Source organism: Anolis sagrei, chromosome 7 (assembly GCF_037176765.1).
Source record: "Anolis sagrei isolate rAnoSag1 chromosome 7, rAnoSag1.mat, whole genome shotgun sequence".
NCBI lineage: Eukaryota > Metazoa > Chordata > Lepidosauria > Squamata > Dactyloidae > Anolis > Anolis sagrei.
In genome coordinates, this window is record NC_090027.1 from 4,694,359 (window position 1) to 4,708,234 (window position 13,876).

Sequence of the window (13,876 nt, forward strand, 5' to 3'; positions counted from 1 at the left end):
TTCCTTACAATTATAATTAAAGTATGCACTATTTCATGGCCAGCATTTCCTTTAACGGAATAGCAAGACTGAAGTGGGAGTCCAGATGCCGTTGGCTATTATTGTTAAAGCTGCATGGAGTTTATTTATTTATTTATTTATTTATTTATTTCCTTCACTTTTATACCGCATTTTTCAGCCCTTAACAGGCGACTCAATGCGGTTTACAGTGCAATTAAAACATAATACAACAACCGGATCAACACAGTTGCAACCCAGAAATAGCTGGAGGGCTGCATCTTCCCATCCCCAGGTCAGATAAAAGGAAAAGTAAAGAATTGTTTCAATCTTGAAGGCTCGAAATGAAAACAAGAGAGAAGGTCACTCGTACTAATTATCCAAGCCAGTATTTAAACAGATCCTTCTGTAACTCTGTTTGGTATCTGAAGTGTTCATCAACACTGCAGAGATAAGCAGACACTTATGAAAAGGCTGCAGTTCTAGTCCTACTGTATCTGTTTAACACTGGTTCTTGTTTTGAAAAGACTAGGAGCTACTACAAGACAGGAGTGTAAGTGCTTTACAAGACTGCTTTGAGGGAGTGTTTCTTGTGCCATGTGATATATAGTAGAGCAGTGTTTCTCAACCTTCCTAATGCCATGACTCCTTAGTACAGTTCCTCCTGTTGTGGTGACCCCAACCATAACATTATTTTCGTTGCTAATTCACAACTGTAATTTTGCTTCTGTTATGAATCATAATGTAAAATATCTGATATGCAGGATGTATTGTCATTCATTTGACTAAATTTGGCACAAATACCTGATACATGCAAATTTGGATACGGGTTGTGGAGGATTGAGTTTGTTATTTGGGAGTTGTGTTTGCTGGGATTTATAGTTCACCTACAACCAAAGAGCATTCTGAACCCCACCAACGATGGAACTGAACCAAACTTGGCACAGAGAACTCCAATGACCAATAGAAAATACTGGAAGGGTTTGGTGGGCATTGACCTTGAGTTTTGGATCTGTAGTTCATCTACATCCAGAGAGCACTGTGGACTCAAACAATGATAGATCTGGACCAAACTTGGCACGAATACTCAATATGCCCAAATGTGAACACTGGTGGAGTTTGGGGAAAATAGGCCTTGATATTTGGGAGTTGTAGTTGCTGGGATTTATAGTTCACCTACAATTAAAGAGCATTCTGAACCCCACCAATGATAAGATTGGGCCAAACTTCCCATACAGAACTCCCATGCCTTGAAGGGACTTGTTGGCACAAGCCTCCCTCCAACCTTGCATGCTCTCCCTCATCCGCACGTGCACACCACGCTGCCATGCACCAAGCACGCCTGCTCTCCCCTCCCTGTTTGGTGTCTCAGAAACAGCTCTTCCCTTGGCTGAGGATTTGCCGTCTGTTTCCAAAAAGGAAAAGGACAGGCGGATAGATCTTCAGCCTTTTTTTGCCAAAGGGGTTCCTAATGGTTTTCTAATGGTCTTTGGCGACCCCTTTGAGACCCCCTCCCGACTCCCCAAGGGGTCCCAACCCCCAGGTTGAGAAACACTGTAGTGGAGTGAATTTTCCCCCAAGTTCCAGGGACTGGAACATTATGTGTGTCAGGAACTCACTGCAGTCCTAGTAGCCAATGGCTTACTAACTCATGTCAACTCGTGGATCACCACTTTGTGAAGACCTGGAAAGCCAGCCAGTGAGTTGTATGGCTTGAGAATGAAATTCAACACTGACTGGGAATGGATTGCTTGGTCCATGTTTTCTTAAGGACTGTGTTGGGGGGACTGTTTGTGTCTCCAGATCCAATACGTTATCACTACCTTTTCCTAGATTTCAATATGCATGTATCCTCTTTTAGCAATTTTTAGTTTTCAAATAGAGCAGTACTGCATCTAAACACCACAGAAAGTATATAGAAAGTAAAGATAACCAAGAACATATAAGCAAGTGGCACAATGAGTTTAAGGTTTTATTGTTAACACTGATCGAACAGAGGCCTAATAGTAATGTAAATGCTCTGCCAAATATTTCAAGGTGCAAGAAATGGAACTCAATAGAAAAGGTGCCACAGAAATTGAACATGATATGTACGGTAGCTCCTTAATTTTTTATTTGGTTTTTTTTTTTTCAGAAATGACTCTTCATTTTCTGTATTTTAAAGAAATGAATGTTCAACACTGATTTTCAAAAACCAACACATCAAAAAGGAAGCTGAATTCTGAACTGGCAACTATACAGAATTATTGTTATGAACTTCCAAAATACTTAAGCAGAGCAACTATATTCAGTGTTTACAATTCTGGGCAGGATTCACACAACACATACCTGTATCACTCAATTTACTAACCTTGCAATAACAAATTGCAAAACGCCTTTCAGAGTTCATAATGTTCACACTGCAACTGCCAAATAGTCAAGCCAAAGTTATTCTTACTCAACAGAAGGTGAACTGAGGCCATGAGCCAACTACTTTTCATCTAACAAGCCAATGACTTAGGAGGAGCCCCCAGCAGTGCAATAGGTTAAACCCTTGTGCCAGGACTGCTGACCAACAGATCAGCAGTTCGAATCCAAGGAGAGCAGGCTGAGCTCCCTCTGTCAGCTCCAGCTCCCCATGCAGGGATATGAGAGAAGCCTCCCACAAGGATGGCAAAACATCAAACATCCAGGCGTCCCCTGGGCAATGTCCTTGCAGATAGTCAATTCTCTCACACCAGAAGTGTCTTGCAGTTTCTCAAGTCACTCCTGACACACACAAAAAGGCTTAACAAGGACCCGAACACTGGTTTTCAAGCTCTCTCAACTGGATAGTGTACATTACAGTTTGCCTTGTCTTTTACTCATTGTCATAAACCATCTACTGGAATTAGATTTCTGGCTACAACATTCACACCTGCCTCAAGCAGACAAGAGTTCTTTCTTCCACCCTGGATATTCCACAGATATATAAACCCCACTTTCCTTGTTTCCAACAGACCTCACAACCTCTGAGGATGCCTGCCATAGATGCAGGGGAAACATCAGGAGATAATGATTCTGGAACATGGCCAGACAAGCCAGAAAACTCAAAGCAACCCACGTTTCTGGTTTTCTAAATATGTCAAGATTTTGATCAGCACAAACACTTAAGATTCCTCAAAATATTAAACACTTACTGTACAATTAGCAAGCAGAATCAATGGTACCAAAATGAAGGGGGAAGAGCATGTGTTGAAAAAATTCAGCACAAACATTTGGCACAACACTCAAAACATTGTGAACATCACCACCTACTTACAATTAAACCCACATATGTATGAGGTTTTTTTCCGCTTGCCAATACTGGCAGAAAAGTACAAATGCAATTTCATTCAACAATCTGGGGTGATTTCTGATTCCTTACTCCACAAAACTTAAAACATCAAGAACTTATGTATTCTCATGAAGCATGTTTTTTGTGGTTTTTTTGGCACGTCAGGAGCAACTTGAGAAACTGCAAGTCGCTTCTGGTGTGAGAGAATTGGCCGTCTGCAAGGATATTGCCCAAGGGACACCAAGATGTTTTTGATGTTTTTACCATCCTTGTGGGAGGCTTCTCTCATGTCCCTGCATGGGGAGCTGGAGCTGATAGAGGGAGCTCATCCACACTCTCCCAGGACTCGAACCTGAGACCTGTCAGTCTTCAGTCCTGCCAGCACAGGGGTTCAACCCACTGCGCCACCGGGGGCTCCTAGCTATGTTCATAGCTTAGGAAAAGGCAAGAAAAAATGTATTACTATACGAAACGTGGAAATTCTAAAAGAAAAAAGAACCCATTCTGACAAACAGGGGCAGATGGTAACTGTATATTCAGTAAATAAAATAATTACAAATGCATTATATTTGTCCTGTGGATTTCGCACAACTCAGTAATAAGATAGTCCCAATTTAACATACGGCATGTCAGATTTTTTTAATATGTACACCTTGAAAAAAAGAGTTCCTCCACCTCGTGCTAGATCTATTCCCATTCTTTCACAGAGAATACTGGGTTTTTTTCAAGATTTACTTTCCAAACAGGGTACAAAAAACCAATGTTTAGAATAAACTCCACATGCATGTCCATGCAACTTTTAATTACACTACTTGGAAGTCCTATCAGCATCTTAAAGAGATTATTAAATCCTATGGATACTTTATAATCCTTATTTTGTGTGTGTGTGTGTGTGTGTCAGGAGCGACTTGAGAAACTGCAAGTTGCTCCTGGTGTGAGAGAATAGGCCCTCTGCAAGGACATTGCCCAGGGGGTCCCCGGATGTTTTTTATGCTTTACCATCCTTGTGGGAGGCTTCTCTCATTTCCCCGCATGGAGCTGACAGAGGGAGCTCATCTGCGTTCTCCCCAGATTCGAACCTATGACCGCTTGGTCTTCAGTCCTGCCAGACACAAGGGTTTAACCTAATCCTTATAAGGGGCCTGTAAAGGTATTATCTCACAGTACATAATAGAAAGAGGGTAAAAGGCCAGGCGAAATCTGAACTGGGAAATTCCCATTCCACAGCTTACCTCCTAGAAAGGGGTCACAAATACTTTTACATGCAGTGTAATTTTAAAAGGTAATCTCAAGTCCTGAACTCAACTTTTGACATCATTAGCAAGAGCTGGTGAGCAAGTCTTACCTTATCTTTTTCATGTGGAAGAAGAGATACAGGAGGAAGACAAGAAAGAGACTCAGAGCTCTCCTTCCCATCAGCATTTGTAGCTGTTTTCGTATTAAGCTGGTACAGAGGTCCATCTTTAAGGAGCCGTCCATGGCCAACGGCACGCTTGACAGCCAAACGCAATTGCTGGTGAAAGGCAGAAGGAGCACTGTTTGCAAACAAAGCTGACACATCTTTCTGCCCTTTCAAAAAGCGCTCAATGTTCTTCAGTGATGAGCCACTGGACTCTGCCAAGCCATCAACTGCTCGTTTAATCAGTTTATTCCAGTCCACGTTTGGTTTGCCATCCAACTTTCCATGATTCCGTGGTTTAGGAAGTGCTATTCGCCCAGGGTTATCAGGATCCTTATAGGAATTAAGTCCTTTATTGGAAACTTTTAAGATGGTTCCATCTTTAACACTCAGTTCCAACTGTTCCAGAACAGTTTTGCGGTCCAAACCGTGGGACGAAGACACGGCATTGCATATCCTCTCTTCCGAAGGACGTTGTTTCTGCTTCTTGACCTTTTTAATTGCCTCCAAAATCCACTCCGTGTACAGCGGGTTAGCGAGTTTTACCATGGTGAAAAATTCTGTATATCCATAGAGTCGCTATCCTTTATCCCTATGCTGAAGGAGTTTCACACAGTGGGAAAACAAATGATCGGAGAATGGGGACCAGTTAACCATAGCATACACGTTTCTTGCCCCAAATTGCTCTTCCTTTTTCAAACATGAGTGTTTCACACTTTCCGTTTAAAAAAACACGTATCCTGGTAAGGACTGTTTCATGTTTTCCCATAAAACCCAAAAACAGCCAGTAAATAGGTACAGCACACAGGTGAAAAGAATTCAATATATCTCACTCCAGATCTCGATGTTCAAATCAGACCCACAAGTGAGTAGAAGTAATATACCTGCAATAAAAGAAAAAAAACAAAGTTATGTCACTTTTGAACAAATCTCACAGCAGACAATACTGTATATTTTTTTCTAGGTTAGAACTCATTAAACTATCAAATGTGGGGAACCATCAGGGTCGCCCCTCCAAATGAATTGTGGCTTGACAATACATTTGTGCCCACTGGCTACAGCTGTTTATTTATTTCATGGAAATTCACCAAGGAGCAGCAGCCAATGGCTCACAGAACAGCACTAGTCCATGGATCACAACCTTGAGTAACTCTAGGACATCACAGCAACACTGGCAATATATCTGTATTGTTTTCAAAAAGCCCTGAAGCTGGATCAAATCAAAGACCATTTTTATCCAGTGGGATGTTCCCACAGTGGCTGGCCAGAAATCTACAGGATATCCAAGAATATTTGGCTATGGCTGAAATTGAAAGCAATTAAAGAGCTAGCATTTAAAAATAGACCTACTGGGGTTTTCCAACAACCCTGAACTTGTGTCATCAACCTATCAAGAGAAAAATGCTAGCAACTTGCAAAGGTAGGTGAAATTTCTCCAAAGGAAAGGGAGAAAAAAGTCAGCTCCTCAAGGGAGGGATACAAGGGCTTGTAAACAATTATACAAAAACAGAACAGCCAAACCTGCCACTGCCAATATAAGTAGATAAAACTGAGAAGGTCAGGGGCAACTATATCATTTTTAAACAATCTTAAATTACACATGATGTATAGATTTGAGGACTAACCACAATACCCTTAATGCCTGCTGGAAGTAACATCTAAACTGAGCCCACCGAGAAAGTTTTCTTTTCTTTCACTTGGAATCCTTTATTAAGTTGCTTAGGGGGGCACTCTAATATCAACTTGGTTCCAGTCTTAGACACCTCCTAAGGAAGGACTGAGCATTTCATGAACCGGATGTGAGAAAGAATTGAGAGGAAGGCATTGCATATCCCTTATTCAAAATGTTTAGGACCAGAGAGGTTTCACCCCTGATATTGTTGTTGAATTTATGTATTTAATGAAATTTCTTGGCAATAGGACCTAAGTCTAAAGATAATATAAATCTCTGTTTCATATACATCATATAAAGGTCTTTTTGGACACTGAAGAGAGTGCAGATGAGCTCCCTCTGTAAGCTGCACGTCCCCATGCGAGGACATGAGAGACGCCTCCCTCAAAGATGGTAAAACATCAAAACATCCGGGCAATGTCCCCTGGGCAACATCCTTGCAGACAGCCAGTTCTCTTACACCAGAAGCAACTTGTAGTTTCTCAAGTTGCTCCTGACACAAAAGAAGAAGAAAAAGAGCCTCGCTTTGTGATGCCTTGCTCTTACTATGTTTGCAAATTACAATCTGGGTCCATGAAATTGGTAACGTATCTGCTCTTCTGTCAGTTCTTCTTGCCTGTATGGCTTGCTTGGGACCACTCTCATACATGCTACAGCATACTGTAGTGCATTATTTTCATTTTTAGCCAGCCCAAATGCAACTGCAAGTTCTTTAAAAAAACTGGGTTCCACTTTCCAAGCAAGTCACTTTCCAGCAATGCTGTACTCCCTAACCCATTAGAGGCTCCCTACACATGCAATCTGAATTTAATATTATATACAATATTTGAAATAAATGTGTGCATAAAACAAAGTTTGCAAATACTGAACCATGAAAAAAGCATAAGTGTCACTATCTCAGCCACCCAGGTAGACAATGTTTTGGTGTTCCAGATAAACCTGTACATCTTATTAGACCTATTACCCAAAAGTAATTTAATACACAATATTTTTTACAATTCTGGAGTCCCCCCGAGGGGGTTGAGAAGGGCGGGGTAGAAGCACTCCAAATAAAATAATAAAATAATCTCCCTGAGGGGGACTAATTAAAAAAATATTAATTTTGAAGTATTTCAATATACCAAATAATGCAGGCATGGGTCAGCTTCAGCCTTCCCTCCAGGTGTTTTGGACTTCAGCCCCCAGAATTCCTAACAGCCCACCAAATAATGCAAGCATGGGTCAACTTTGGCCTTCCCTCTGGGTGTTTCAGATTTCAGTTCCCACAATTCCTAACAGCCTACCTAACAATGTAGGCATGGGCCAACTTTGGCCTTACCTACAGGTGTTTCAGACTCCAACTGCCACAATTCCTAACAGCCTACCAAATAATACAGGCATGGGCCAACTTCAGCCTTCCCGCTGAGTGTTTTGGACTTCAGCTCCTACGATTCAGAACAGCCTATAGAATAATGCAAGTATGGACCAACTTCAGCCTTCCCTCATAAATAAATACATATGAAGTATTTCACTATACTGAATCGTGCAGGCATAGGCCAACTTCGGCCTCAGGCCCCTTCCTTCCAGGAAGCATTTCAATATAATAACAATAACAATAATAATAAACTTTATTTATACCTGCCACCACCTCCCCAATGGGGACTCGGGACGGGTAACATGAGGCAAAGCCCAAAATAAAATACCAAAGAATGCAGGAATGGGCCGACTTCGGCCTTCCCTCTGAGTGTTTTGGATTCCGACTCCCACAGTTCCTAACAGCCTGGAAGGAAGGGGCCTGAGGCTGTTAGGAATTGTGGGAGCTGAAGTCCAAAACTTAAGCTTAAACTAAACTGAATTTAAATTGATATAGATTACGAAATTACTACAAATTAATCAATAAAGGCCGAAGTTGGCCCACGCCTGGATAAAGGACCTCCAAGTCGTATAATAACCCAAAGGGAGGGAAATGAAACACAATAGTTTTTAATGAACTTTGTGGGCACTCAATGATCAGGAAGCCGAGAAGCGATTTCAGCCCTTGGTGTGGATAATCGCGGGAGGGTTTCACTCTCCAGGTCCAGCCTGACATCTTACTATTTACTAGCCGTCCCCTGCAACGTGTTGCTGTGGCCCACTCTGGTGGTCATGGGGGTTCTGTGTGGGAGGCTTGGCCCAATTCTATCGTTGGTGGGGTTCAGAATGCTCTGTGATTGTGGGTGAACTACAAATCCCAGCAACAACAACTCCCAAATGTCAAGATTCTATTTTCCCCAAACTCCACCAGTGTTCACTCCTGACACACACAACAATGGCTTAGCAAGGACCTGAACATTGGTTTTCAAGCTGTCTTAACTGGATAGTATACATTACAGTTTGCCTTGTCTTTTACTCATTGTCATAAACAATCTACTGGAATTAGATTTCTGGCTACAACATTCACACCTGCCTCAAACAGACAAGAGTTATTTCTTCCACCCTAGATATTCCACAGATATATAAACCTCACTTTCCTAGATTCCAACAGACCTCACAACCTCTGAGGATGCCTGCCATAGATGCAGGCAAAACGTCAGGAAAGAATGCTTCTGGAACACGACCAGACAGGCCAGAAAACTCAAAGCAACCCACATTTCTGCTTCTTTAAATATGTCAAGAATTTGAACATTTGTGTAGAGTTTTCGTGTAGAGTTTGGTCCAGATCCATCATTGTTTGAGTCCACAGTGCTCTCTGGATGTAGGTGAACTACAACTCCAAAACCAAAGGACACTGCCCACCAAACCCTTCCAGCATTTTCTGTTGGTCATGGGAGAACTGTGTGCCAAGTTTGGTTCAATTCCATCGTTGGTGGGGTTCAGAATGCTCTTTGATTGTAGCTGAACTATAAATCCCTGCAACTACAACTCCCAAATGACAAAATCAGTGCTGTTGTTGTTGTTGTTGTTTTTTTGAGTGAAGGACATACATTAGGTTGTTTGGTGTCTTGTGTCCAAATTTTGTGTCAGTTCGCCCAGTGGTTTTTGAGTTCTACAACTCCAAAACCAAAGGACACTGCCCACCAAACCCTTCTAGTGTTTTCTGTTGGTCATGGGAGTTCTGTGTGCCAAGTTTGGTTCAATTCCATCGCTGGTGGGGTTCAGAATGCTCTCTGATTATAGCTGAACTATAAATCCCAGCAACTACAACTCCCAAATGACAAAATCAGTGTTTTTTGAGTGATGGACATACATTGGGTTGTTTGGTGTCTTGTGTCCAAATTTGGGGTCAATTCAGAAAATACTGGAAGGGTTTGGTGGGCAATGTCCTTTGGTTTTGGAGTTGTAGTTCACCTACATCCAGAGATCAGTGTGCACTCAAAACAAGGATGGATCTGGACCAAACTCTACACCAGGGGTCCCCAAACTTTTTAAACAGAGGGCCAGGTCACAGTCCCTCAAACTGTTGGAGGGCCAGATTATGATTTGAAAATAAGAAACATGAATGAATTCCTATGCACACTGCACACATCTTATAAACTATAGAATAATTAAAATGAAGAACAATTTTAACAAATATTTACGTACTAGTATTTCGATGGGAAGTGTGGGCCTGCTTTTGGCTGACGAGATAGGATTGTTGTTGTTTGTTGTGTGCTTTAAAGTCGTTTTAGACTTAGGTTGACCCTGAGCGAGGGCCAGGTAAATGACCTTGGAGGGCCGTATCCGGCCCTCGGGCCTTAGTTTGAGGACCCCTGTTATAAACTATACAATAATTAAAATGAAGAACAATGTTAACAAATATAAACGTATTAGTATTTCAATGGGAAGTGTGGGCCTGCTTTTGGCTGATGAGATAGGATTGTTGTTGTTGTTGTTGTGTGCTTTAAAGTCGTTTTAGACCTAGGTTGAGCCTGAGCGAAGGCCGGGTAAATGTCCTTGGGGGGCCTTATCCGGCCCCCGGGCCTTAGTTTGAGGACCCCTGCTCTACACGAATACTCAATATGCCCAAATGTGAACACTGGTGGAGTTTGGGGGAAATAGAATCTTGACATTTGGGAGTTGTTGTTGCTGGGATTTGTAGTTCACCCACTATCACAGAGCATTCTGAATCCCACCAACGATAGAATTGGGCCAAACCTCCCACACAGAACCCCCATGACCACCAGAGTGGGCCACAGCAACGTGTGGCAGGGGACGGCTAGTAAATAGTCAGACTGGACCTGGAGAGTGAAACCCTGGTCAGATTGGACCTGGAGAGTGAAACCCTCCTAGTGGTTTTTGAGTTCTGTGAATCCCACAAACGAACATTACATTTTTATGTTACTATTTATTTATTTATGATGATAGGAAATGAGTCAAGCGATGGGAGCTTTTAAAGCTTTGAAACAGAGGCTGGATGGCCATCTGTCAGGGGTGCTTTGAATGCAATGTTCCTTCTTCTTGGCAGAATGGGGTTGGACTGGATGGCCCAGGAGATCTCTTCCAACTCTTGGAATCTAGGATTCTATTTATTTATGATGATAGGAAATGAGTCAAGCGAAGGGAGCTTTTAAAGCTTTTAAGCAGAGGCTGGATGGCCATCTGTCAGGGGTGCTTTGAATGCAATGTCCCTGCTTCTTGGCAGAATGGGGTTGGACTGGATGGCCCAGGAGGTCTCTTCGATTCAGCAGTGGAACTCTCTGCCCCGGAGTGTGGTGGAGGCTCCTTCTTTGGAGGCTTTGAAACAGAGGCTGGATGGCCATCTGTCAGGGGTGCTTTGAATGCAATATTCCTGCTTCTTGGCAGAACGGGGTTGGACTGGATGAAGGACCAGGAGGTCTCTTCCAACTCTTTGATTCTATGATTCTAAGAACTTCCTGACTGTAAGAGCCGTTCAGCAGTGGAACTCTCTGCCCCGGAGTGTGGTGGAGGCTCCTTCTTTGGAGGCTTTTAAACAGAGGCTGGCTGGCCATCTGTCAGAGGAGATTTGAATGCAATATTCCTGCTTCTTGGCAGAATGGGGTTGGACTGGATGGCCCAGGAGGTCTCTTCCAACTCTTGGATTCTATGATTCTATTTATTTATGATGATAGGAAATGAGTCAAGGGATGGGAGCTTTTAAACAGAGGCTGGATGGCCATCTGTCAAGGGTGATTTGAATGCAATATTCGTGCTTCTTGGCAGAATGGGGTTGGACTGGATGGCCCATGACTGTGAGAGCCGTTCAGCAGTGGAACTCTCTGCCCCGGAGGGAGTGTGGTGGAGGCTCCTTCTTTGGAAGCTTTTAAACAGAGGCTGGCTGGCCATCTGTCAGGGGAGATTTGAATGCAATGTTCCTGCTTCTTGGCAGAATGGGGTTGGACTGGATGGCCCATGACTGTGAGAGCCGTTCAGCAGTGGAACTCTCTGCCCCGGAGGGAGTGTGGTGGAGGCTCCTTCTTTGGAAGCTTTTAAACAGAGGCTGGCTGGCCATCTGTCAGGGGAGATTTGAATGCAATGTTCCTGCTTCTTGGCAGAATGGGGTTGGACTGGATGGCCCAGGAGGTCTCTTCCATTCAGCTGTGGAACTCTCTGCCCCGGAGTGTGGTGGAGGCTCCTTCTTTGGAGGCTTTTAAACAGAGGCTGGCTGGCCATCTGTCAGGGGAGATTTGAATGCAATATTCCTGCTTCTTGGCAGAATGGGATTGGACTGGATGATAGCCCAGGAGGTCTATTCCAACTCTAGGATTCTATGATTCTTTGGAGACTTTGAAACAGAGGCTGGATGGCCATCTGTCAGGGGTGATTTGAATGCAATGTTCCTGCTTCTTGGCAGAATGGGGTTGGACTGGAGAATGGCCCAGGAGGTCTATTCCAACTCTAGGATTCTATGATTCTTTGGAGACTTTGAAACAGAGGCTGGATGGCCATCTGTCAGGGGAGATTTGAATGCAATGTTCTTGCTTCTTGGCAGAATGGGGTTGGACTGGATGGCCCATGACTGTGAGAGCCGTTCAGCAGTGGAACTCTCTGCCCCTGAGTGTGGTGGAGGCTCCTTCTTTGGAAGCTTTTAAACAGAGGCTGGATGGCCATCTGTCAGGGCAGATTTGAATGCAATGTTCCTGCTTCTTGGCAGAATGGGGTTGATTCTAGGAGTCTATGATTCTATTTGTTTATGATGATAGGAAATGAGTCAAGGGATGGGAGCCATGGGGCCGCTCTCTTCGAAGGGGGAACGGCGGCGTTACGTAAGGCGGTGGCGGTGGCTTCCCTCCAGGCCAAAGAGCCTTGGGGCCCGCCTTGAAGAGCGAGGCCTACCCGCCTCAGGCCTGCTTTGCCCTCCGCGGCCTGGCCTGCTGGGAGAAGCCGCGGCCTGGCGTGGAGAGGCGTCCCCCCTCCCTCCCTCTCTCTTCCCTCCCTCCCTCTCCCGGAAGGCCTTCTCGGCGGGCTGAGGCCTGCACCTGCCGCGGAAAGGGGCCCAGGCCTAGCGGGATAGGCCGCGGCGCCGGACGCGAAGGAGTTGGGCCTCCCCTCGCTCGCTTTCCCTATTCCTTCCCTTCCCCTTCCCTCACTCACCGGGTTCCTGGCTGAGGCGGCGCCCAGGCGGCGGCGGAGGAGAAGAAGAAGCCCCAAACTGACACGGCGGCCATCTTGGCGGGTCCCGAGCGCCGCGGAGGGAGGAGAGGCGCCTGCCAGCGGAACAGCCCCCCTTCGCGTTCTCGCGCTCGCGCTCTCGCTCTCGTTCTCGTTCTCGCGCGCGCGCCCCCGCTCGCTCTGGCTCAGAAGGCTGGGGAAGGAGGAGGAGGGAGGAGAGGCCCAGCTGAGGGAACAGCCTCCAGGTCTGTCTCTATCTGAAGGGAGGGAGGGAGGGGGGCGGAGAGGAGAGGATGTGTGCCTTGCTACTGCGCCTGCGCGGGCTTGGTGGTAATTATGGGCAAGCGAGGAGAGAGAGAGAGAGAGAGAGAGAGAGAGGGAGGGAAAAAGGAGGAAGCCGAGCAGGCTCACGCGCACGCGCACAAAGCACACCCAGCCCAGCCAAGCCAGACACTGAGCCATGCGCACTTATTTATTTGTATTTATTTCTACTTATTTATTTGCCTTTATTTATTTATTTGCATTTATTTATTTGTTTGCATTTATTTATTTATTTGCATTTATTTATTTATTTATTTGAATTCATTTATTTATTTGTATTTATTTATTTATTTGCATTTATTTATTATTTATTTGCATTTATTTATTTATTTATTTGCATTTATTTATTTGTTTGCATTTATATATTTATTTGCATTTATTTATTTAGTTGTTTGCATTTATTTATTTATTTGCATTTATTTATTTGTTTGCATTCATTTATTTGTTTGCATTTATTTATTTATTTGCATTTATTTATTTATTTATTTGAATTCATTTATTTATTTGTATTTATTTATTTATTTGCATTTATTTATTATTTATTTGCATTTATTTATTTATTTGCATTTATTTATTTGTTTGCATTTATATATTTATTTGCATTTATTTATTTATTTGTTTGCATTTATTTATTTATTTGCATTTATTTATTTGTTTGCATTCATTTATTTGTTTGCATTTATTT

General features: G+C 43.5%; 1 protein-coding gene across 1 annotated transcript in view; it reads right to left on the bottom strand.

Moving 5' to 3' along the window:
• Positions 1 to 13,138, bottom strand: part of KAT6A (lysine acetyltransferase 6A) — a 111,930-nt gene extending 98,792 nt beyond the window's left edge. The window contains exons 1-2 of the mRNA XM_067470662.1: positions 12,853 to 13,138; positions 4,638 to 5,575 (exon numbers count right to left, since the gene is read on the bottom strand). Coding sequence (XP_067326763.1) covers positions 4,638 to 5,240 — 603 coding nt within the window. The 5' untranslated portion in view covers positions 5,241 to 5,575; positions 12,853 to 13,138. The remainder of the gene's footprint in view (positions 1 to 4,637; positions 5,576 to 12,852) is intronic.
• Positions 13,139 to 13,876: the final 738 nt, after the last annotated feature.